Consider the following 25,762-nt stretch of genomic DNA (forward strand, 5'->3'; position numbering starts at 1 on the left):
ATCCGGTCCGAGTCTGAAAACATAGCCACTAATGAGATTAAATTTGCCATTGGATATAGAATAAGAATTATCAACCCTTAAATTACTTCAAGAGTCTAAATCACTGAATGATGCGACAAGATATAAAAGGATTTGAATAATGGGTACTGTATCCAAGAGGAACTGTAATATTTTCCTTTTTTTAGCTTATTTGCTTGTTCTTCATAATGAATTTTAATTATTGCATTGTGTTATTTCATTTATGCATAACTTTTTATTATAACAATTAATAACATGATTGATATTCATTCCCTCATCATTATTGAAATGCATTATAATTATTCTATAGAGGGTAGTTTAGGTATTACAAAAAGTAAGACAAAATCTGTTTACACTACCTATACTTCTAGACCCATGATACTTTTACAGGGAGTATAGACAGAGTCGTGGCTTTCTTTTGCTCTTGAATTGATTACGTAAATGACCAATAGGGGTTGGTTCGAGTGGTAAGCAGTTTGGATTAGCTTAAGCATGTTTCGTGTTCGAGTCCTAGTGTACGCAGACACCCCTGTTGAAAGACTCACCCATCATAGCCAGGTGTACGACGCAGGTCGGGTCCGGATTAGTCGGGGCAAAGTTCGGATACCGGGCGGTCAATCAAAAAAAAGAATTGATTACGTAAATGTGCATAGCTTGTCCCACATGTTTTTTTTTTCCCCAAATATCCTTGAATAGCCAAACGAAATCTTGTACCGTTCCACTCCTTTCAAATTGGTTAATCAATTGGATTAACATTTTTTTTGGCCGGAAAAAAATTTCTATAGATCGTGCATTTTATCATTGAACTAGTGCAAAGTGGATTAACCAATTTCCCATAGGTCGAGCATAGCACTACTACTTGATCTATAAGACATTCAAAATTTATCTTCCTCTCTCAGAATCCTTCTTCGTCGAGGACATGTAGCGCATTAGTTGAACGCAGATTCCTTAGAATGCATGGGAACTTATTCGTTTACGAAATGGGCAATCGAGAGAGAGAGAGAGAGAGAGGCAGGATTATAATTTCTCGAAGGGCCAAGATCGACCAAAGGGTCGTATGGCATTTTATGCATTGATCAGAATCTCTTCAATATTCGTTGCTTGGTTATAAATAGAGTTTGGGAATGATCAGTTTTTGCAATGCAATGCAATGGGTTGATAGGAAGGTAAGAGGAAGAGAGGCCTTACATGAAGGTAAAGGTCCTCATTTGGTAGCCAAGGATGACTTGCCTGCTCCACCTCAGGGGGTTTCTCTAAGTCCACAAGTAAACCCTTTGTCGTGGTCGCCAGGAAGTCTCCTTGGCTAGCCTGAGAGGCTCTTTTCTCTCATGCTAGGTCTTCTTTTCCCCTGCAGCCTCTGCCACCTCCCAGTCCTTTATGATTTTCTTTTATCTCTTGCAATTATTCAATTTTCCATTAACTCCTTCATCGTCGTGCTTTGCAGTTTGAGTACTTGCGATGATTGACAAAGCATTGCAGTTTGAGTATTAACTTTTGTTTATCAGAAGCGTTGAAAAATTTTCATCATAACACCGATATTTTGCATTTCGGTACGTAAAAGTATGTCTTGCATTGTTTTAGCATCAGCCATCGTCTACTCCTCGGATAAATGTCAGTAAGATGGATCGTCTGTTTCAACATTCGACCAGGTTTTACAATATTCGATCCGACAAATTTTTGTTTTTTGGGGGGTGGGAGGGGGAGTAATTTTTGTTGGAGAAAACCTTACAAGCGCACAAATTTTAGTGCCCCTATTCCCTGTTCCCTAGCATTTAATTTGTAAGCCATGTTTACTAATCCTTCCTTTCTGTCTGTCTTCTTTTATTTACAGATCAATTGTTTTTTTTTAAAAAAAAAAAAAAAATCTTTATCAAGAAAACAAAGGTGAAGTTCTTTGAAGTATTCGGAGCAGGACTCCAAACGTAGTAAGGTGCCTAAGATTCTCATGTAATGGCAAAATCCAATTAGGTCACGAATGAAATTTAATGCAGGAACGAGGAACGAAACAAAAACCGTTCATGGGACGTGTCATACAGCAGCACTAAAAGTCTTCAAACAGCTCTCCGTGCCTTGAATACCCAACATTTTAGCAGCACACTTGGACGATTGTGGGCAGATGGCATATTTCAGCAACACAACTACTTACAAATCCAGAATATATTATCATGGAGCAAAATATCAATAATATATTTCTGTATGGGTGTGATCCAATGCCCACCAAGCCACCATGTGTACATTTGCCTCCCAAGGGCCGGGCCCCAAAGATTTATGGATATACACTGTTTACATCCAAGCCACGATTGAGGCATTTATGTCCGGATCCCTTTATTTAATCCATCCATTGAACCAAAAATATCCTGCCAAGGAGGGGAGCCTTCATGAAGCTTTCGTGGGAGCATTATGATGACGATGCGGAATTTTTTTTGTCTCTTAAAGTTCTCATACGCGGTGAAGTGTCACCTTACCTAGCTTATCACTCATAAGAAGATCTTTGATTAAAAAGAGCGTTTTCAATTGACCAACCTTATCTACTGCCGACAGAGGACACTTGTCACTGTCATGCACAGCCACGTAACATCTTGCAAACTGACGCGGTGTCGGTACTGCATGAATTCGGCTTACACCTGGAACGCTGTTTGTGGCTCTTCCTCTGCATGCACCGGCAAATCCTCATAACTTTACTGATCTTTTTGGTTGTTCCCTTTCTTCTTCAGCTTGCCTATATAAAAACAGGGTTCCGCTGCAACTATTTCTCGTCAAATCCACCCATTTGTGTGAAGAAGTCTTATCAGTCAGTCTCTGATCTTTCACCTTTCATTGATTTGTGTTCTATATTCTACTTCCGCTAGTAGTTGAAATTTGGCAATTAAGATGGCACAATACGGGGCTGAATATGGCAACCAAAAGAGCCAGTACGATGAGTACGGAAACCCAGTTCGTCAGACAGACGAATATGGTAACCCAGCCCGCCATGGAGGTACCATGGGTGATTATGGAACCACTGGCACTACTGGAGCCTATGGTGGCACAGCTGGAGCACATGGGACTTATGCAACTGGAACCACCGGCACTACCGGTACCGGTGCGTATGCCACCCAGCCTGGCACTGATGTGGGGAAGGAGCACCATGGCCTTGGTGGCATGCTTCATCGCTCTGGTAGCGGTAGCTCTAGCTCGGTATGCCCTCCTAATTAATCTCGTCTTGCTTAAATTGTACTGAGTTGTAGTAGCATTTAACAAATCTTGACCAGCTTGTGATGACTGGTAATTAAAAAGTTCTTATCTGTTTTCTTTTTGTTTTTTCGGTTGGGATGCAGTCCGAGGATGATGGGCAAGGCGGGAGGAGGAAGAAGGGGATGAAGGAGAAGATAAAGGAGAAACTGCCTGGCGGTCACAAGGAGGCTCGACCTGGACAAGAATATTCGAGTGCTACTACAGCTCCTGGATACGGCGGGGAAGGAGAGCAGCACGAGAAGAAAGGAATTATGGATAAAATCAAGGAGAAATTACCAGGGGGTCACAACAACTGAAGATCTAATTCTAATAATATGGGATCCAATTATGATATTGTGTACCCCTATTTTCAATCTCAATCTCAATCTCGTTCGTGTCATGTTTGTGTTTTCTGAGATTTGAGTGTGTGGACGTCTTGAGTTTCTGTAATTGGAATAAAGATGATGATGATGACTCTGTAGTGTGTTTGTCCGTATATTCGGCGTCTTGTACTCGGGTCATCTGGTCATGTATGTATGTAACATGTTATGTATCAAATACGTGAAGTTTTGCGTTACTTTAGCGTGTGATCGCTTGTAAGTTGTAAGGATTACGACTCTGGTCGCATCTATTCTTTTTTGTCTCCTCAAACCATAATGCGCTAACACGAGCAGTGCAAACAAGATTTCTTATTAGCAATATAACCAGTAGTAACTCAACCCCTCAGGACCTTGAAGTCAGTAGAGTAGTTGTAGGCTCTTGTAATTGTACACCAATATCTCCAAAGTTTCCAACTTCACTATATATTAGTTCCTTGATCCAATACCAAAACCAAGCAAGCAAATGCCACACAGAAAATCGGGACAGGGACAAGATATGGACCTAGCAAATCAATAGACTCAGTTCAGAGGTATATGCTTGCATTTGCGTGGCCAATCATCATTGTTTTTTTTTTTTAATTTTTTTTTATCATTTTTTTCGCCGCTGGGGATGTATGATGGTTTGTTGACGAGGAACAAATCAGAGAAAGGGTAACACCTTAGCAAACACTCGTGTTTGCTAAGGGGAAAAAGACACCAATTTCAGTAACAGTGATTGCAACTTTTCTTGGCATGCGGCAATTCTTTCAGCCCCAAGGAGGGGGGGAAAAGTGTTATCCTTGGACTTCACCTTTAGGCCAAGCAGGGTACACCTAATATTCAAGGAACGGTTAGTGACAAAATGTGGCTGAGGGCCTGAGACTCGATACGTCAGGGGATCCAAAGCAGACCATAAGAACCAGGCAAGAATATCAATTTTACTAGAGATGCGAAACCCGAGGAGAGAAAGAAACGACATAAGGTCCTTTTGGAGAGTATTATCACAGATGTGAATGTGATGCGATGCGACAAAAAAAGTGAATGTGATGCGGCTTCAGAGTAGAATATCGTGTTAGATTGCAGAGGCGATGAACCACCATCACATCATTGACTCTTTAAGTATACGCTATATTTACCTGGATTATCTGGGATTAACACACGATAGTATCACAAGCTTACTTCCAGTTCTGCCCCAACAATGAAAGAATCCAAACGGGGTTAAGGCTCAACCTACTGAAAAGAATTCAATGTTCCGGGATAGGGGATTCTCTTACTGAGGCCCAAATAGATTGGCTCTTTAAGTAATTATCTCAACCCTAACAATTAAGAATGTCTAGGCATTTTCATTGCTACCGTGGTTAACCCCAGGATTCCAACTTCAATCACCAAAAATCACCACAGGAGCATATTCCTTTCCGGAAATGGTGGAACCTCAAGTTATCCCTAACAACTATCTCCCTGCTCGTGAGCTGAGATGCTCTGCTCATTACAGAGTGGCAGTCCTCACATATTCTCAGGTTCTTGGTGATTCTGATAACACAATTAGCACTTGTAGTTAGCAGGGAATACGCCAAAGCGAGCTTTTCACTATGCGTTAGAAGGATCCGCTCCTTTTCTTCATCACTTACATCATAAGGAGCAGAACTTAGTATTGGCTGATAGCCATGGACCTTTAGTCTCTTAAGAAGATCCTGTAGTGTCTGCTTAATCAATTTAGACTCTGGATGAATCGTGTCATCAGAATAGAAGTTGTGAAGTCCCCCATTTTCATCTTCAACCATGCTAAGTGAAGGAGTTTTTATTAAACGTTTTGCTCTTATCAACTTCCTTACTCTTGAAACATCTTCCCACCTTCCAGCTGAAGCATAGATATGGGAAAGCAAGACATAGTTTCCAATACCATCAGGTTCAAGTTGAAACAGTTGCTTAGCAGCTATTTCAGCAACCTTAGGATTTCTATGAATTCGGCAAGCTCCTAGCAGGGCTCCCCAAATGCTGCCATTGGGCTCTATTGGCATCGTTTGAATAAGTTCCAGTGCTTCTTCCAGTCTTCCAGCTCTGCCAAGGAGATCAATCATGCAAGTATAGTGGTCAACAGACGGCTTAATACCACAACCATTCTCCATCATTCCAAAGAAATGCTGACCTTGTTCTACCAAGCCTGCATGACTACATGCGGCAAGGACCCCGACAAAAGTCACCTTATTAGGCTTCACCTCAACCTTCATCATCTTCTCAAACAACTCTATTGCTTCTCTAGCACATCCGTGCATTGCAAACCCACCAATCATTGAACTATAAGAGAAAACATTTCGATCCTTCATACTCTCAAAAACCTTAAATGCATCCTCCACACTCCCACACTTCGAGTACATATCAATTAATGCCGACCCAACAAGGACATTATCCGTAAGTCCAAATCCTGACTTCTCTGCAAAATCCCGGACCCAATTTGCGTACTTGATTGCACCCAATTGAGCACAAGCTGAAATAACACTAGACAAGGTCACTTCATCCGTGTTTACCCCAGAATTCTGCATTTTCTCAAAGTACTCTAACGCTTCCTTAGGCTGAGCATTCTGTGCAAACCCTGTCACCATCGCGGTCCATGCCACCATATCCTTCACAGGAAGCCTATCAAACAACTCGCTTGCCGCCACCATATCCCCGCTCTTCGCATATGCAACGATCAAAGCTGTAAAAGAAATGACGTCCCTCGTGGGCAATTCATCAAATACCCTCCTAGCAAAATCCAAGCACCCACATTTTACATACATATCAATCAACGTATTTCCCACAAATAAATCCTGGACAAACCCACCAATCTTCAAGCTTTGCCCATGAATTTGCCTGCCCAAATCCACATTCAACACGCCAGTACAAGCCTTCAACAATGCCGTAAAAGTAAATGAAACGGGCAAAATATCATCCCTCCTCATTTGGCCATACAAAAATACGGCCTTTTCTAGTGGCCCCTGAACAGAATAACCGCGGATAATTGCTGTATAGAGAAAAGGGTTGGGGCAATATACCTGGCTGAAGATCAGACGGGCGTAAGTATCGATGGGGGTATTGAGTTTGCAGAGCACCCGAACGAGTTTTGTTAGGAGGAAGCTGCATTGGTCGAGACCTTTTCTGATGATATGAGCGTGGACTCTCTTGATTTCTGTGAGACTAATGCAGGAATCGAGGATTGAGACGAGCTGGGCTTCTAGAAGCTTTGTTTCTTGAAGCTTAGAGACGGGAATGAAGGGTTCTTGGAGGTCCAGAGCTGGAGCTTTCGGTTCGTAGAATTGGGGGATGAGAATTGCAGGGCGTCTAAGGGTTTTAATCAGCTTCTTGGAAAGTGAAACCATCACATATTTTGCACAGAATTTGTGGACTAGAAGTGGCCGTTTGGGGATGCAGAAGAGAGTGAATTTTGTGTTGGCGCCAAATAACAGCAATCTGTTGTTAAATTTGAGAGTAAACAAGAGGGTGTAGTCGTCAGCGCAAGGTAGTGAAGAATTGACGCTACTAATTGCCAAACCAATTTTCTTTTTCTTTTTATTGTTATGCTTAGATAATATGTAGATAATGAAAACTTGTAATTTATCTGCATGAAGCATAATGATTATTATATGTTTACTTCAACAAAACTAAAGTGTGGATAGTAAAATATTTCTGCAGGGGTAGCATACTGAGTGTCGTGAGGGGTCTTTACTTCTTAGCAGCAGCGGCCTTACTGGCTTGCCCTTGTGGGATTTGCCGTCCCACATCGGTTATGGGGGGGGGGGGGGGGTTGGGTTTGTCTTTATAAGTCCTCAGGAGGACCTCAAAAGTTGCCGGCTTTTGAGGTTTCTTCTGGGATTAGGTTTATAAAAGCCGAATTCTAAACTTCTGTTTAGAAAAGGTCAAGAGAGGATAGTAAAATATTTGAAAATTTTTTTTTTAAAAAATATTATAACACTTTTTTTTTTTATATGAAGTATGCGACATATAAGAAATAATAAAAAAAAAATGCGTTAATAATGCCCATAAATAAATTTTTGCAGCACAACCACCATCCAAACAAGCCCAGTTCCGTAAACATCTTCAAAACGTTGTGAAGATATTTATATTTCTGAGTTGGATGCGCTTTAAACGGTTTAATAAACCAACCACCAAAAAGATAAAGGCCTCATGAAAAAGACAACCATATATAAGTTACTCGTGCAACAAATGTTCATCATCGGGGCCTGTTTATGATAGTAATTGGTAAAAGAAGAAAAGAACAGGAAAATTTGCAGAGGGAAAAGGAGGTTAGTTAATTAGTAGGGGCACTAATCATATAGCAAATAATCGGCTTTCATATGACTAACCAACATCATACAGCATATATATATTTTGACAAACCTACTAATGATGTACAGCTCAAACAAAAAAATACCAAAGGTTTTCACTACCATAATGAGCAGCAGCAGATTAGTGTGCTTTCTGGTGTGCCTTGACGTTCCGAAGCACATCCTTCAGAACCGCTGCAATTCTTTGCTCCATATGGCGTTCTAAAAACCTTTCTTTCACCCTCTCATAGCCTCTCTTCCCCATCGTCAGTCTCCTTTCAACATGAGTAGCAAGTTTAACCATATTTCTCGCAAGAGGCATTACTCCCTGTTTCCCTACCGGATGCAGAAGACCTGTTGATCCATTCACCACAATTTCTTGAGTGCCACCTGCTGCTGTTCCCTGAAAATCAAGCCATAATCAAGCAGTCATAAGATAACCTATACTCTGAATCAACCGAATGTCCTCAAGAATATAGAAGAGCTAAAATCTCATGCATTTTTTACTGGAACAGATGTCAGAGATTCAGGGCAACCATACCAGTACGGGTAACTGAAATGCCATGGCTTCAATTGTTATCCTCCCAAAGCACTCACCTCGTGCCTACATGGAGGGATGAGGATGTAGATATTAGTACCGACACCGAGACCGAGATCAAGATACATTTCACAAACACCCTAAAAAAGTCGTACAAAATAGCAGACAAACTTGTTTCACAATGAGATTTTTAAATTGTTAACAAATTCACAACTATGGTTCTCTTTGAGTCCTCCCTTAATTGCATGACGTCATTTGTAGAATTCAAATCTAACAAAAGCATGTAGAATCACATGCTCATGGGTTGCAAATCAAACAGGAATAAAATTTTTGGGAAAATATATCTACACTATATACTGGACTCATCTTTCATTTGAAATGAGAACTTAATTTTACCACTACTGGACCCATATTTAGGCAAAAGGGAAGAGGGGGAAATAAAAACATCAAAAGTGAGCTCAGCAATTGAAGTTCTAAGAATGCAATAAGTCGGCTAGTGTAGCTTTTCAACTGCCCAGGCAAAAAGGACCCACGAGAGAAAAAATCTTTCCAGTGTTTGGTGCAAAAGGAAAATGCGATCAAATTGACCTTTTACTACTTTTGCTACATAGAACGTGCCTTTTTTGTGCAATTTATGACATTAAACCGAAAAAGCTTCCAGCCAGCCTTCTAAATATTTGAATAGGTTTTTTTATTAAATTTGATTGGCAATGGCATGTTACAATGTTCAGTAAAACATACAGAACTTACAAAATAATAATTAGGAACAGGTCACAATTCCAAATAACTTTCTCCTATCTAGGACATGGTGGATATGGTTTTTCTAACAATTTTTTAAGATTGTCGGCCGTGCAGTTTCTCTAAATTATACATGTATTTGGAGAAAATAAATAGATAACAAATACTGAATGTGCATGGGGGCAAAAGAACGTAAATTGCAGCCAGAGATTTGCAAAGTTAACAGCGGCAGCAGATAAAAATGATTTACCTGAGAATTCTGGACAAGAACATCAATTGCAGCAAGATAAGGAGCTACAGCCAGAGTCTTATTAACGAAATGAACATGACCCTGAATCTTTTTAGATTCAACAAAGGCCCTCAGCTCAGACTCAAATTTGCTTTGAGCATTTACATCACTCCCCACAATTGCAGCGTGTATAGGTGGCACTTGTAGCTTCTGGTGCTTGATGTATATTAGGCTCTCGTGAAAAGAATTCAGAAACAAATCTTGTCCTTTTCCACGAGAAACACCTACAGCATTACAACCACCAAACCATCAAACAAAAATAAAAATAAAAGCATGAATATTTACTTAGCAAGTCTTATAAGCAGAACAGACAAAATATTCACTGTCGGTGATTTGCAAACATCAGTACAACCTCCTCATACAAATATGCCAATAAGTAAAAAGATCATTTATACATAGAAGACTTGCAAAATGAAGATGCCCAATAAATCAAGTTAAGCCAAAAAAAAAAAAACTGGGTGAGTATTCATGATTCTGATCCTTTCAGGAATCAAGCATACTTGGTTGACGACCTCACTTACGGAGGCACCTCTGCATTTGGTGGAAAGTACAAGACTAATATGCAAGGTGAGGATCACAGGACTTAAATCTTGACAAAAATCAGGAAAGCTCACAGAGGGAGGGAAGCTGAAGCGACTGTTGATGTGCAAGAATTGATAGATGATGAATGTGAAGAAGATTATCAGACTTTCCTTGACCATTTAAACTTTAATGGCGAAAAAATGGTTCTGAAATACAAAAAGTCGATGCCTTATATATGACGGGGAACTAAATGTCCAAACTCAACTCCGTGCAGTGTGTGTGTGTATATATATCCTTAATTATGAATGCAACAGGAAGAAAAATTCATCCTAACGTGTCTAAAGCTCATGATTTCTTCTTAATTTACCACAGCAGTTGTTTAAATACAATATCAAGTCAGTCTCTCAAACAAGCTTAAAAACTCCAAAAAACATTGTGGAACAACCTCCCCTATACTAAACCAAATCTCAAATTCTTCTCACAAAAACAGCCCCCAGGTTCAACGGAAGCATAAGGACCCCAAACAACCTCCAAAAAAATATGTAAAAAAAACACATAAAAACATTTTTTAAAAAAAATGAAAGTTAGTGCATACTATTTATGATGGCAAAAAGTATATCTTCATTCTGAACCCCAAGAGATTCACGAACATGCTCCCGCAAAACCCTTTTTGCCACAGTATCCTCAGCAACTTCCATAAGTTCTTTACTGTTCCCAAGATGAACAACATATGTTTTGGGCATTTTGATCCTATAAGAGATTGACAAATACAGTTAAGAACAGTCAGAATGATGAAAAATTGAGATCGAGGGAATAATGTTGGACAGTAAACATTGCCATGAGAGAAACACACGATCAATAGTCAGAAATCTTAATTGCCCATGTCAACCAAATTTGTCCCTTACATCTACAGGTTATGGCCTTTTTTAAGACTACATCCATTTAGACCAGAATTTTCTAGAAGTTTTCTGTATCCTCAAAGAGATAAAAAAAAAAAAAGGCACAGATCATGATGGATGCATAGCTAAGTTTGAACCAGCTGCTTACCACATCAGAAGTCTCAACCATAAAAACCTTCCTCCTTTGAAGATTAAATTAATAGAAAATCGATATTAACCATTCACCAAGCCATACAAAGGAATCAATTCCCCCAAACATTCACTGTTAAGGCTCCAATTATGAAATTCAGCAACTCAAGAATCTACTTTTCAAAATTTTTGAGATTAACACTGCAGCATAAATAAATATGCATAGTAACATTATTATGAAAAAACATTTTAATCGATTTCATCAAGTCATCCCGACTTAAGGTGCTGCACATGACTTGCAACACACTTGCACCTTCATCCCCATCTTGCCCCTTGCAATATCTTCATGGACTAAAATGTCAATCATGAACTCTAATTCTCATTGTCTTACTTTAATTATTTGTTATCACATCAGCTAATTCATCCAGAGAATAAAAAAATGAAACATAGCAAAAATAAAACAAGAGAATCGGAGGTTGCATAGCACTCCAGTTTTCTTGTTCTACCAGCTGATCTTTACCATAAGAAGATTAGAAGTCCTTTGCTGGTAAGTTGTTATTAAGATACTTTTCCAATTTCTAGCAAAAATGATATGAATGTTAACTGTCCTCCGCTAAAATTCTCACACACTTCTATATCACAGTGCAATATAAGAACTGAGAAAATCAGCATAACTACCTTCTATCTTGATAATTGACAAGAGCAAGAACATTATTTGTGTCAGGCAAGCTAGTAGTGGCATATCTTGGGAAGCACCTAGGGTTGTTCAACCTTGTACATACACCTAGGGCTGAAAACTGTACTAATCATACATCATCACAACACGCTAATGCAGTGATCAACATATAATGCATGAGTTCAAATAGTAAAGAAAAAAAACAAACATAGAGCTTTGTGCATGTTGGAAGCTGCATTAAATAGGAGGCCACTAAAAGAAGTAAGGAATGACATACATAGATGCCTACCTTAATCGCTCCTGTGTCCTATTCTTCCAGTATTCTGCTGTGACATGTGAATCTATCATTGCACCAGCAACAAATGGAAGGTGTTTTACATAATCCAAACTGAAGTAATGGCCCCGCATTTCATGGATCCACCACAAAGTTTTGGGGAGAACAAGATGAACTTTTTCCTTAAGAACAGCATCCAACCACTTTCCAGCCACAGCAGTGTTCAAAACCACCAGATCTGCTTTCAGTGCTATATTTACGGCCTCTTGGCTTCTCGCCGAGACAATCTGAGATGTAAAAGGGGAAAAGGTGAGCATACTGCTCAACAGTGTTTGAACCTCATAAAATTAGCAACCAATGCATCAAGTATTTAGAAAAATTGATTCGTGTTGATAAGGCTGCATCTTATCCATCATAAAATTTTATTTACCAGAAACAATTATATTCGTGCAGAACGGAAATCTTTATTACCGTAACATATACTGAACCTTGTCACATTAGGAATGGAGAAAATAACGCTGGCAAATTCATGGATTAATTACCTGATATATCAAGCGTATTGAAAAAAAATGCAAAGCATTTTGTTGAAATGGAAGGGGGAGGGAGAGTGATTGAACCAATTGAATACATATACCTTTTTCCTCTTTGTAAAATTATATACAGATGTTTGCCACTGAGCTGACAGAAACGATATGACTAACTAAATATAACATTAGCAAACTCGAGAACATCGAGCTCCATGCATTACTTTAGCAGGAAACCATGACGAAAACTTTGACAAACAGGTTAAAAACTAAAGAGGCAAAGACTGCATCCCTCAACAAGTAGACTCGCAAGAACTGTGAGATTTCATTGTCAAAAGATTTAAGGAATAAAATATGGAAATAAAGAAGATAGATATTGCAAAAAGAGCCATGTAAGGTAGCTGATTATAAGCACAGAAAGATTTTGCAACCTGCACTCCTCGAGTTAACATTTTGTGCTCCAAACTGTAGATGACACTGTCTGTTCCTGATGGTCTCTGGTTTGTAATCCATTGAACATCAGCACCAACACCTCGTAACAGAAAAGCCAGTTCCATCAGCAACAATGGTCCACCTACAGTGTGTTTCAGTAAATGGATTAGCTAGAGATAAAGTTACAGAGATACTAATAAATGACCGAAAGCCAGTAACTTGAATAAAAGACCAACATTAACCAATCAAAGCTGATTAAAAGACTGATTAAAAGACATGATAGGTCACATTTCCAGAAGGTTTATATTGTGGGAGGTGACAAGAATAAGCATAGAATGATTCTGTTGCAGGGGCACACTTAACCATATTCCAGATGTTTTTAGAGGACCTAAATGGAATAACTTTAAAAAATATCACTTAAGGCTGAAGAGCTGGTTTAGAATACATATTGTTTCCATGTTATTGCTATGGGTTTTAAGTCTCTCATTTGTTCATGTAGAACCCATCAAAGGAACTGAAAGCTATTATTATACCTGTCACTTTCATAATGTTGCTTCTAGGATTTATTATCCAGCAACTTCTGCCTACACACTTTACTTTTGAACAACCCCCTATAATCTCCATTCCTGGGCATTTACCTATATCCCTTTATATCCTTTATTTACCATTTCTGTTGCAATTACTGCAAATTGCACTATTAAGAAAGTCGCAATGGCAATTTATCACTTAAAACTTCAACAAACAATCACTTATGTGGTATCATATCAATACCTTCATTTGGTTGTAACTTCTTCCCTAAGCGTACATAGCCAGTCCAGATTATCACATAAAATCTCATGCTATCTTTTTCAAGAAACATACACTTTATGCCAGTTCACAAACTGAAAAAAAAAAAAAGAGGTAATGAAACTCTAACAAAATCGAATGAAGCACGGAAGTTGCCAGAGAAAAAAAAAAGGGGGGGGGGTTTCACCAGGACATACAGAATCATATCTCTAGTATCCTCTACTCAGAGCCCAAGTTTTGCTAGACCAAGACCTCAGTACTAAATGTGCATGATATCAATGGCAATCCATGCATCAGCAAACGGTAACTGGATGGCTTGAAATTACATGCTGTTAACAACATCAGCCTTTTTCTCCTTGAATTTTTCATCTCTTACCTCCTATATATCATTTTTTTCCTACCTGACCTGTTATCCATCTTTGATCAATACAATATAATTTCCACTTGAAGGAAAAAGTTTTGCTGGATACATATATGTAATGCACCAGCTAAAGAATTACTACTTGGCTAAATTTGCAATATATCAATAACAGCACCACAACTCAAAATCAACATTGAGTTAATTTTCTAATGAGAGATGAAAATAACAGAGGGGAAGGGGCAAGCTCTTCTTACAAGATACCTAAAAAAACTCCAGTAACTCGAATTGAATCATTAAATATACATAATTCAGATTCTTGAGGAAACAAAAAAGAGTTCTCTTTTTTTTTTTTGGTTCTTTTGTTGAAGAAGAGACGGACCTGAAAGAGAAAGCTCATGAGAGACAAGAAGCACGAGCTTAGACTTCATAAAACTAAGTGGGCTGGGAGACGGAGCTGCGGTAACAAAAGGCGGCCGCAGCGGTGGCGGTGAGACGGAGCTGAACTTCTTCTGGGAAGGCACAGCCACATCGTGACGGCAATCACAAGGGGTAGAATCCACGCCGATGCCGGACCTGATAATCAAAGCAACAGAAAACATCACCAGCACCATAATTAACATCATCCACCGCTTCCTGAGGAAAACAGAAGCCACGGAGGAGGACGACGGCGTCGGGTTGTGCTTGGCCATCTCCGCCACTAGCAGTGCTTACACAAGCAACAATGTTAGGGATTGATGAGGGAATGAAAGGAGGGACTAATGGGTTAACTTTTTCAGGCATTTTAAGGGTGGGATTTCTGGTGGGGATAGGTGAATGGGAGAGAACATTTGTCACTTGAGATATGGGAAAAGTGATGCCTCATCACTTTTTTTTCTTTAATTTTTCTTTTAACTTCCTGGGCCTGGGGTTTTTGCCTGGGTTTTTCCCATGTGGAAGGGAATTGAACTTTTTTTTTTTTTCCTTTTTTCTTTTGTCTGGGAATGGAAAGAATTTTGGCATTCAACTTTCGCTTTCCCACATTCGAGCAATGGACGAGACGAGGTTCGGCACGGCACTGCACTTAATTAGGGTGTGTTTAATTACACACATTCACTTGCTCTGCCTATAACCATCAATTTTGTGGTCTGATGATGAGAAAGACAAACTGGACCGAAATGCCCCGTCATTATGTTGCATCTGTGTCTCAAAGGAGTGATTTTATGACGTTTTTAGGTACCTTGGCTTAATTTGGCAATCAACACGAATCAATATTTATTTATTTTTAGGAGATTGCGGCCTTGCTTTTGGTTGTTTTAGACTTTACAAAATTTAAATTATAAAAATTGATTGTAAAATAATTAAATTTAGTAAAAACTGCATTTTAGGTGATTATAGATTTTAACTTTTTTAATCATTAAAAAATTTATAATCAAAATGCAAAAGTAACAGAAAACATTAGAAAAATTGATTCAAAATTTATAATCAATTAAAATAAATTCAACTGAGAACAAGTCTACGGTACCATATATTTGTTCAAAAGTTACATTGATTGACTTTTTATTTTTTATTATAGTGGTTGTTATGTAATAAATTTGTTTACTCTTTCTTCGAGTAGGTGTTCCTTATTAATTGATACTTATAATTAGCATCATAATAGTTTTATCAACTCTCGTCTCTCTGACATCCAATCTTTTTTTTCCTTTTAAATAACGATTAATTTATATGAATTGGTCATTATTTGAAAATAGTTTTTTTTATTATGTTATAAATACAACCTCTATTTATTTATTTATCGTTCCAATGATTTTTTTATTTAATGTATGTCATATTACAAACATGCTATAGTGTTTTTAATAAATAATATTCCATCAAAAATATTTGGATACAAATTACGAAACGTTTTTAGTAGAATTGTTATAGATGTTCCTTGACAGAATTGTTATAAAGTAGTTCTTCAAACAAACACGTGTGACAAAGAAAATTTTGATCAATTGTAAATTTTCTTAATCCTGACATCATAAAAAGTTAAAAAAAAATTGTTTACTTGCCAGTGTATATATAAATAATATATCACATTTTCTTGAACACCAAAATAGACAACAGCTACTATTACAACTATTTGCTTGTGTTTATACATAGATCGTTAGTTGATCTTCATTCACTTATTTAGAAAGAAATAATAAAACCTGGTCAAACCAAAAAATAAAAAGTTTGGGCAGTATAGTCATTTTGATTGTCAGGAGGTTACCTGATGCATCGTTCTAGGGCGGTAATACGCCTTGGCTGGAACCCAACAGGCGTCTCTGGTTTGTCCGAGACGAAGGAGAAGAAGCAGCAGCTGAGCTGACTAATGAGTAATGGCCATGACAAACCCATCAACAGCTTCTGCTAACTCTATGCGTCATTTATTAATCGCTGTAATCGGAGGTAATCATTTAATAGCAGCTCTAAATCAACATTTTGTTGCAAAAGTTTCTTCTAATCTCGAAGCATTATTGGTTTTTTCCTCTGGTTTTGAGTATTTGTAATAACTCATACTTTTGTCGTCCTTTTTGCCTTTTGGGTTTTGTTCAGCAGTGGTCTTTCATGCTCTGGAAGCTGTTTCAGTGGTTGTACCAAGTACCAATTGCTATGCCCTAGACAATTCCAGTCGCATTTATGATTTTGTATCCTGTTATATTAAATAAAGTTGCCCACTTTAAATCTTGTTATCTCTCATTATTAATTCCCATTAACGTATGATTACCTTAAGTAATTATTTGGAGTAATTACGTCATGAAGCTTTCCGTGCACTATTTGTTTTCTCTCAAGTGATGAGTAGAGCAGCTGGATCGGATACCCTTTTCAGTATGATGGGAAGGTAATTTGTTCTAAGCTTTGCTCTGCTATATAATGCATATATAGGTCATAATCTGACGGGCTAGATATCTAATGGTTCCAAATATATGCAGGAAGCTGACTTGGTCGTGAGATTTTGTAAAGATGTCGAGACTAGATCACAAGCGGTACTATTGAACTTATCTTATTTGTCTAACTATGAGAGCAATAATTAGACAGTTAATATTTCAGGGTCGATAATTGAATTGGACCCTTTTGTTTGCTATTCTATGTATGCTTATTTGCTTGCATATCTGATGCTGCAGAAATGGCTGAACTGAATTTGATTATTGTACTTGTGACTGTAAACCGGCAGGGATATGTGGATTTTGGCAGATTTGACAAGTTAAATCAGTTTGTTGCTGCTTCTGGAAATTTTAAGTTTGTTCAAGTAAGCTGTGATTGCTGACCCAGGTTCTTAACAGTTTATCTCTTAAGCTGGAATAGGTGACTGTTTGTTTGGTTCTAGTTCTCAAATCTCCTGTCTGAGGTCATAAATACAGTCCACACTTGCCTGAATAGTCCTTACGCTTGTTCGCTTAGTTGTGCTGCAATTGATCCATCTCATTTAACTCATTATGTATGATTACCAAGATAGGTAGATTAGCCTATCCAGTATGCCTTGCTGATGAAATCCTAGATGTGGAATTGGACTAACATAAGCAAATTTAAAGTTTTTTCTCACTGTATACAGTCATTATGTGTGCATAGCCTTTGTGGATAGTGAATGTGTTCTGATTTGCTTAGTTCTTCTGCACATTCAGCAATATTATAATGGTGACTTAACGAGCTGTGAGCAAAGTTTTGATAAATTGGGACGCACAGCACAGGTCAGATCCATTGATACAATTATTAGTTACTATGTGTTTTTGTAACTTTGATTGCATTCTTTAAAATTTCAGTTTTAATAGCATGCCAACTGCTCTTAAGGAACGTTTTAAAAGTTTGTTCTTGTAAATTTTTCAGGTCAGCATCATATGCGGAAGTTGCCCAAATGGGCAATGTAAAGGTACTGAAATTTTGCATGTTAAGAAAGTTAGCACATTCTTGACATAGTCGTTCTATTTGGTTGTACTTTAGCATACATAAAATTTGCTAATGTTGTCAACATGAAGAGTCGTTTTGCCTTAAACGGGTTTCAGAAATGGTCTTACCACGGTGCTATAAGGATATTCCCAGAAGACTACCTTTCTAGCATATTCATTTTACTTGTTACAACTCTATAAAGATTTCAGTACCTTCTGCGAACTATCATACATCATAACTTACACTACATAAATCAGCACTTAATGCACATGAGATATAAACTTCAGTGAATATCTTTGCCAGATTCAAGATAACCAATATTTGAGGATTTTTTTCTGTTTATTCGTTTTCCTTTTCTCCTAAGTTGATTCCTATGAAAGCTGGACCATGGTGTACTTCTAGACTATCATGTTATGGCTATGGATTTTGTTCATCTATTTTTGTTTTCTTCCCAAGGCAGCTAATGACTTGTTGCAGAATGGATGATAGCTTGTCTTAGTGATGTTTTTATTTTCTATTGTGTGCTGATGTGTAAATGCATTAAACCCTGCTGCAAAGAGAAAATGGAGAGATGCATAGTGTTAGCAGAATAATATGTTTATGGATTGCAGCCCTTGAGTTTTATATTTAGAGTTTCCTGTGGTTTATAAATTTTCTAAAATTTATCTCAGGTGGTCTTGGATGCATATGTGATGTGACGTATGAGTCAAATTGCAGGTTTTTCTCATGATCTCCTGCTATTTAGCTTTTCCATTTTTTGGCTTTACATGCATTATACATAGCTGTTTCTGTTAAGGCAGTGCTCTTGTTGAACTTGCCATTCCATGTGAGAAACCGGGAGCACGAGTATTTGAAGGCTATACAGTTGGTTTTCATCCACGTTCATGGGAGATTGTAAGAAGTTTCTCTTATTCTCAGTGACAAATGAATAATATTTCATCTTTGAGTAATTGATGTATGGAATCCTTAGGTGTACAATGGCATGACTCAATTAGGTTTTGAAAAGGCTCACAGCGAATTCAGGTACTGATTTTTCAGCTATTGCCATTTGCTATCTCTTTTTTCATTATTCTGCAGTCTGCAGTGATCGTAAAGGAAATAAGTCCAGAAAGTATAAAATTTTTAACTTGGTCATATGTTTCCTTTGCAAATCTGGATCTATCATACTTCAACTTCTTCTTGCCACACTGGTGGTTGTTTTACATGAAGTTAGGTATCTATTGTTAGCTAAATTTAATCTCCTTCCTTATCAGACTTATGTTGTGAAAAATAGATGATTGTATAGGGGTACAATGTCTATCTACGGATTTGTATGGATAGAGTATTTTGCCAAATAATTATTTGGAATAATTACTATAGCACTTTTTGTGATGTGATGTATGTAAAATAAAAAGGTGGTTGGGAATATAAAAAGGTAGATTGGGAAATGTGTTTATGATACAAGCGAAAAATTTTTTTGGAAAAATTTGTTAGCCATCTATTAGCATGTTATTGGGGTATAAATGAGGTGATTGGTGTGGTTTATACATGTTGTAGGGATGTTTGGGTAGAGACATCACTTTTGGTGATTAATCTTACATAGTGCTGCTCTTTGAGGATTAATTCATAGTATGGGCTTCAATGACTTCTGTATCTCAATGAGAAACAAGAAAGAGCATTGAAGGCTACATTATCATGCATAGAATTGATTTCTAAGGACAACCTTGTTGGGTGGCTGTTACTGGCTAAATATTGGATACTTGAGATATAAAGAGTTAAGCTACCCTTGTGGCATTGTTCTTTTCTTTCAACTTTAGGAAAGTAGAGAATTTGGCTTTGACAAGATTCCGAATTAATGTCTTGGCCACTGTGAAGTGCTCCACATTATGACCAACTTTCTTACGTAACTAGATCAGGTGCTTACATCAATCACTCCATTGTTTTCCTTATTTTATTGCAGCTTGAGCACAGAACAAACTCATGTAGCCCTTTACATGACAGCAGTTGCTTCTCAATCTCATTTAGTGCAAAAACCAACAATTAAGGTGATTAAATTTATGTTGATGTACGTGGATGTGTTTCAACAGAGTGGTTTTGAAATTTGGTATGATTTCCAATCTTCTAGGTTTTCCCGGAGCAAGGTTTGGAAATTAAGCTTTCAGGTTCAGGAGCAACTGGTGGTGCACCAACAACACTATCACCCACCATTTTAACCATAGATTGGACATGTATACATTATAATAGGATCTTTTATTTCCATTAAGTCAAGCAGAGATTCATGCACAGTATCTGCATAACAATTTGAGCTCTACTCTTGTTCCTCTAAACTTCTACTTTGCATCTTTCAGGCACGGAGGCTCGTGATGTGCCATATGAAGTTGAAGTCACCATCCCAATAGAGAATTACGATCCTATTCTGTTTACTCTAGCAAAAACCTGTGGTATATATCATGGGGACATCATACATGCATGTTTATGACCATAGCTCAGACGATTTGAGTATAGACATGTACCAATACATAACCATGCATTTTTCATGTTTATGCAATTGATATATGACCATATGGCACATGCTTGTGTATGTTCTTTTTCTTGCATTTCTTATTGAACTGTTTGCAATTACAACTTAATCTGTTTCCTTTCCCTCTTCAGCTATTTAGTTTCATTTCTGAATATTTTGTTTCTCGATTATAAAGTATATTCCATATTCCAGTACTTGCAAGTCAAACTCTTTGTTTAATTTCAAAATGATAATTGTATTGCTGGTTTATGTTTTCCGGAGTAGTACTTTCGTATACAGTAGCTATAACACCTGATTCACAACTGTTCAATATTGCAGAATATGGGCAAAGTGAAGGTGTGGATGCTACCAGTGGATGGGCTATATTCGGGATACTGTCGTGCATGTATGCTTAGCTACCTTTTTAGTGCTTGTTATTTGATTCTAAAAGTCTGACTGAGGCAAATACTACTGAAATTTATTTTACTTTTTCCATTTTGGTGCCTTTTCCCAGAGTTTTGTGTTCTATACTGTAATTTTACTTTCAAATACGCATTACTTAGTGATTTTTTTTTTTATTTTGTTGAAGGGTATACAAATGGGAATAGATCCTTTTTTGCATGACCCTGATGTTCTCTTCCAATTGATATTTGAATATGTCGGGTTGATGCAGATTCATTGTTCTCTCAACATTGTTCTGTGTCGGAGGGTTTGTCTATAAGACACGAGTAGAAAACCAGGTATCTTAGCGAAAAAGTTCTTCTTCTTTCGGATCTGTGTCTGTGGATTAGATACATTCTTTATACTTATTTACTTAATATGCATCATGTGTAGCATGGACTTGATGCTTTGCCCGGAATGACAATTTTAGCTGCATGTTTGGAAACCGTAAGTCTTACTTAACATCTTTCAATAACTACTCTTGGATTCGTTTGTTGATCAAGCTGTTCTGTCCATAGTCCAAAATTTCATACTTCCCTCCCCTTATATTCAAATTGCAAAGGTCAAATACCAGTACACCCACAGGCAACTCTGTTTTTTTGTAAATGTCACAGGTCAGCGGAGCAGGGCATTCCAATATACGACCAGCAGATGTTAATGATCCCTTCATAAGTCAGGCTTCATGGGAAAACCATCCTGCTCGTCCTCAAGGAACAACGAGAAGTAGAGACAATAGATATGGGACAATTTAAACTCGCACACTTCAGCTTTTTGGTTCAAGTGAACAATTTTGCATACTGGTTTACAGGGAAAGTTTTTGCCTTTTCGGAGAAATTCATGCTGCATTCCAAAAATACCGGGTCTTCCTCCTAGGTCACAAGCTCAAGAAAGAGAGACTAGGATTTTGATCCCTTCTCCGACGGTCAAACTTCAATATGAAGGATAAGTTACTATTGGCCGGCATTTTCCACTTTCTTTGTCTGAGGGTGATGATTCATTATTGATTTGGGATGATAACAGCGTGTTACGTCTTAACTAAGCCATGCTACAAACGCCAAAATAGAGGATTAGCCATCTCTTTTTCGTCTCCCTGTGTCTCTTTTTTATACTACTACTAAATGTAATGTAATGAGTGTGTTTGGATTTAATTGGTATGTCAGACAAATTAGACCGGCACTTCTCCTACCCCACCCATATTCACATCCTTTACTGGATCGTTAACCTAATATTCTGATCTCCTGTTCAGGTCAGCTTCCTCTGCTCCTCCATTCTTGATTCTCGAGGAGCCCAGCAGCAAAGGAACATTTCCAATATATTGAGTGTGTAATCAATTAATGACACTTTTACGCGTCCAAATCGATGGTAAAGTGTATGCATGAACCCACCATGGTAAAGATTGCCCGCAAACGTACAACACAAGGATGGGCATAGATTCCCAGCTATACCTTTACTTTATGCCATTGAATTTGAATCCTGCCGCACCAAATAATGAAATCAAACACGCAATTTCAAGGGAAGAAGTGCACTGTTTTCAGCTGTTCCGACATTAAAATTTAGTCTCCGTTTTCCTTGCCAAGCTCCATGTGCCTGTACAAAGATAAATTTGCAATCTCTTTCTTTGGTCAAAGCAAGTTAAAAACAGGTTTATGCAATGTTATTCCAGCTCATTTTAGCAGTTTGGCCAGTCAAGAATAATTAATGAACACCGACACAATCTGTTAGGGGAACCATCCAATGATTTTTTGAAATGATCCATCATATTTCGTCAACAGAGCAGGTACTTCTACTCCCACTCCGTTTTTCTCAATGCCTGCTGTTTGGCATCTTCTCACGTTTGTAGTAGCTTCAAACCGGGAGCAAAAACAATGCGGTTGACCGAATCAACTCTCAAATATTTAACCACTCCTGCAATTCTCCAAAACATTTTCTTGCCAACGAAATTCCAATGATTCTGCCCTTAATTTGAGGATTACTTCATTCTTCTATGCTCCCGTCCGCCTAAGAGAATCAAGAAAATACATCAATCATCGTTTTTTCAAATATTTCAACATATACCTTTTTAAGCCCATAGCTAACGATGAACTAAATTCCTATCCTATCACTTTCAGCCAGAAAATCACTTCCTGGATGAACATTTGTTTACAATTCAATAATTTTAACCTTTAGTTGCAATTATTGATGCATGATTGCAAGACAAATATTCCACTGGAGACGTAAAAAAAAAGTCAGATTGATTGGACCACACAAACACACATAACGGATAGGAATGACTTTTAGGGTGGTCAGGTAGCACGCAGGCTAGAGGGCCGATATCAGCAATCTGTACTGCAATGGCAGTGAAACTGGAAATCTGATGCGGTAAAGCTGTCCGACAAAGTCTACATCAATTAATTTCCATGTGTTAAAATTAGATAGTAAATTATTCGTGCTATTCCAAAAGATTGCTTTCACTAAACCATCACATGAACGAGTACCAATCCTAACTAAAATTCCACCAACTCCATGATTCTGTCTCCAAATTTCGTTTCTTCTTTTTTCTTCTCTTTTCTTTTGAAGTTTGTTCTATAAATAACCATATCATCCATCACAAACCTTGACATAAAACGAACTCTCTATACAATCTAAGCGTCCTTGTAGAAGTCTTCAACCTTTGGTCTCCAAGTGTAACAACAGAGAGTTAACGAAATGACTCAGTCCATGAGCTTTCTGATTATTGCAGCTATGCTAGCTTTTGCACCGCTTTGCTTGTGTGGTAAGACAAGCGGAGGCTACCTGTATCCTCAGTTCTATGACCGGACTTGCCCAAAAGCTAAAGAAATTGTGTATTCCATCGTTGCGAAGGCCGTTGCCAAAGAAGCCCGTATGGCTGCTTCATTGATTAGGCTCCATTTCCATGACTGTTTTGTCAAGGTTTGTGCATGCAAACTCGTTTACTTGTCTTCAGCAGCACACCTACTTATCGCTTATTCAGTGATTAATACACTTGACTAACCAATTCTTCTTTCTGTTTTTGCTCTCCCCTTTATAATAAGGGATGTGATGCATCACTACTCCTCGATAGCATTGGGGCTATAATCAGCGAGAAGATGTCGAATCCAAACAGGAATTCAGCCCGTGGATTCGAAGTCATTGATGAAATTAAGTCTGCATTGGAGAAGGAATGTCCTCATACTGTCTCTTGTGCTGATATCCTGGCTCTTGCTGCTAGAGATTCCACTGTTTTGGTAAGTATCAAGTTCTTACTAGCAAATGAAGTTATAATTACTGCATCACTTTCAGGAGAGCTGATGGTAAATGCATTTTGCAGTCTGGTGGACCAAGCTGGGAGGTACCATTGGGAAGAAGAGACTCCAGAGGTGCCAGTTTGAGCGGATCCAACAACAACATTCCTGCCCCAAATAACACATTTCAGACTATTCTTACCAAGTTTAAGCTTCAAGGGCTTGACATTGTTGATCTTGTAGCATTATCTGGTAATATACCAAGCTAGTACAGTACACACAAACAATAATATAAACTTCACTTGAAAGCCGCTAGATGCCACTAGATAATGATCATAATAAGTTAACTCCCACTTAATTATCCCTTTCCGTTTGAAATTTTCAAAAAGGGAACCCAAAAACAAGTATGGGGGCTTTCATATATGAAGTACTCTGATTGTCCTGCAGGAAGCCACACAATCGGGAATTCAAGATGTACCAGCTTCAGGCAAAGGCTTTACAATCAATCAGGAAATGGGCAGCCTGATTTCACCTTAAATCAGGCATACGCGAACCAATTGCGGACCAGGTGCCCAAGATCGGGTGGTGACCAAAACCTGTTTTTCTTGGACTTTGTCACCCCAACAAAATTCGATAACAGCTACTTCAAGAACTTGTTGGCTTCAAAGGGCCTATTAAATTCTGACCAGGTTCTTGTGACCAAGAGTGCTGTATCACTACAGTTGGTGAAACAATACGCCCAGAATAACCAACTCTTCTTTGAGCAATTCCCCAAGTCCATGCTCAAGATGGCAAACATTTCACCTTTGACAGGTTCCAAGGGTGAGATCCGTAAGAACTGCAGGACGGTCAACTCTTAGTCTTAAGACCACGTAGTCATAGCTGCCAAAAAACGGCATGTCCCAATCTTTCTGTCACTCAAGCAGTCAGCACCCGCATGATTCTCCTCTCAGCGGCCGGGAACACCTCAGCACGGGATCATCCTATCCGCTCTCATCTTCCGCTACTTATTTATTTCAGCTTGTATTAATTTTCATGGAGCTTTGGCCGCAATTTGTTGTTGTCCTGAATGAATTTCAATGCTTTTTCCTCTTTTGCATTTCAATTTTCCAAGTTTTCGTTTCTTCGGGTACTTGACAATTATCATCTCAACTTGGGCACTTTGAACTTACCCGTGGCGGATAATCAAAACTTGAACTCTGGATTCACATGTTAGAACTTTGCCTAATGCCTCCAAGGGCAAATACGAGCCCAGGGACTTTTTTTTTTTTGGTCGAAACGTACTCTTCATCTTGGATAATGCCTAATGCATGGGCACCAAGATACTTCTATCCATATTGTCATTTCTTGTGCAAAAGAAAGAGCACTTTAAGAACACAGAGCTAAGGGAATGGATGTCCTCCATTAATGCCACACATCGAACTTCAGGGCAGTTTCTTTGCTGGAGGGCTTTGATTAAAGCTTTGTTGCTTATCCCTACTTTAACTTTCCTCCAGTTTTTTCCGATTGCCTTCATTAGGACCAGTCTAACTGCTTCTGCATCATCTTGCATCGAACTCTTGGATGTTCTTTCTAGTTATCTAGTTATTGTACGAAAATTTGATGTAACCGTGACAAAATAGAGTTATGTAGCCTTCGAGATTGGAAGACTATAGATTAATTTGGATTCTAATGCAACCA

The 25,762-nt window shown here is 38.2% G+C and overlaps 5 protein-coding genes across 9 annotated transcripts; 3 read left to right on the forward strand and 2 right to left on the reverse strand.

The window, feature by feature from the left end:
* The first annotated feature begins 2,727 nt into the window (after positions 1–2,727).
* LOC140010938 (uncharacterized) lies at positions 2,728–3,808 on the forward strand. Its single transcript, XM_072058609.1, has 2 exons — positions 2,728–3,195; positions 3,336–3,808. Exons 1-2 carry the CDS (start codon positions 2,890–2,892, stop codon positions 3,546–3,548), a joined length of 519 nt encoding a protein of 172 aa, XP_071914710.1. The 5' UTR covers positions 2,728–2,889; the 3' UTR covers positions 3,549–3,808.
* A 1,016-nt stretch (positions 3,809–4,824) lies between these two features.
* On the reverse strand, positions 4,825–7,075 carry LOC113698275 (pentatricopeptide repeat-containing protein At5g44230). The gene has a single exon (XM_027218041.2). The coding sequence runs from the start codon at positions 6,944–6,946 to the stop codon at positions 4,973–4,975; it is 1,974 nt and encodes a 657-aa protein (XP_027073842.2). The 5' UTR covers positions 6,947–7,075; the 3' UTR covers positions 4,825–4,972.
* An 825-nt stretch (positions 7,076–7,900) lies between these two features.
* LOC113699306 (uncharacterized) lies at positions 7,901–15,104 on the reverse strand. Its single transcript, XM_027219584.2, has 7 exons — positions 14,439–15,104; positions 12,912–13,054; positions 11,972–12,243; positions 10,574–10,728; positions 9,418–9,680; positions 8,433–8,495; positions 7,901–8,294 (listed from the first exon to the last, which is right to left on the reverse strand). Exons 1-7 carry the CDS (start codon positions 14,746–14,748, stop codon positions 8,034–8,036), a joined length of 1,467 nt encoding a protein of 488 aa, XP_027075385.1. The 5' UTR covers positions 14,749–15,104; the 3' UTR covers positions 7,901–8,033.
* A 1,076-nt stretch (positions 15,105–16,180) lies between these two features.
* LOC113699186 (uncharacterized) lies at positions 16,181–22,037 on the forward strand. Of its 5 annotated transcripts, none has more exons than XM_027219338.2 (17): positions 16,189–16,465; positions 16,613–16,704; positions 16,860–16,898; positions 16,990–17,043; positions 17,232–17,306; positions 17,680–17,745; positions 17,882–17,924; positions 18,613–18,658; positions 18,742–18,835; positions 18,912–18,964; positions 19,881–19,965; positions 20,046–20,148; positions 20,269–20,361; positions 20,760–20,826; positions 21,094–21,160; positions 21,255–21,308; positions 21,476–22,037. In XM_027219338.2, the coding sequence occupies exons 1-17, from the start codon at positions 16,396–16,398 to the stop codon at positions 21,611–21,613; spliced, it is 1,239 nt and encodes a 412-aa protein (XP_027075139.2). In that variant the 5' UTR covers positions 16,189–16,395; the 3' UTR covers positions 21,614–22,037. The 5 variants fall into 5 exon arrangements, with proteins under 5 accessions (XP_071915603.1, XP_027075139.2, XP_027075140.2 ...); XM_027219339.2 differs by having other exon boundaries at positions 16,191–16,465; positions 16,616–16,704; XM_027219344.2 differs by lacking the exon at positions 16,189–16,465 and having other exon boundaries at positions 16,804–16,898; positions 17,182–17,306.
* A 1,371-nt stretch (positions 22,038–23,408) lies between these two features.
* On the forward strand, positions 23,409–25,181 carry LOC113700405 (peroxidase 72-like). Its single transcript, XM_027220842.2, has 4 exons — positions 23,409–23,771; positions 23,894–24,085; positions 24,169–24,334; positions 24,530–25,181. Exons 1-4 carry the CDS (start codon positions 23,547–23,549, stop codon positions 24,940–24,942), a joined length of 996 nt encoding a protein of 331 aa, XP_027076643.2. The 5' UTR covers positions 23,409–23,546; the 3' UTR covers positions 24,943–25,181.
* The last annotated feature ends 581 nt before the right edge of the window (positions 25,182–25,762 follow it).

This window comes from Coffea arabica, chromosome 7e (assembly GCF_036785885.1).
Source record: "Coffea arabica cultivar ET-39 chromosome 7e, Coffea Arabica ET-39 HiFi, whole genome shotgun sequence".
NCBI lineage: Eukaryota > Viridiplantae > Streptophyta > Magnoliopsida > Gentianales > Rubiaceae > Coffea > Coffea arabica.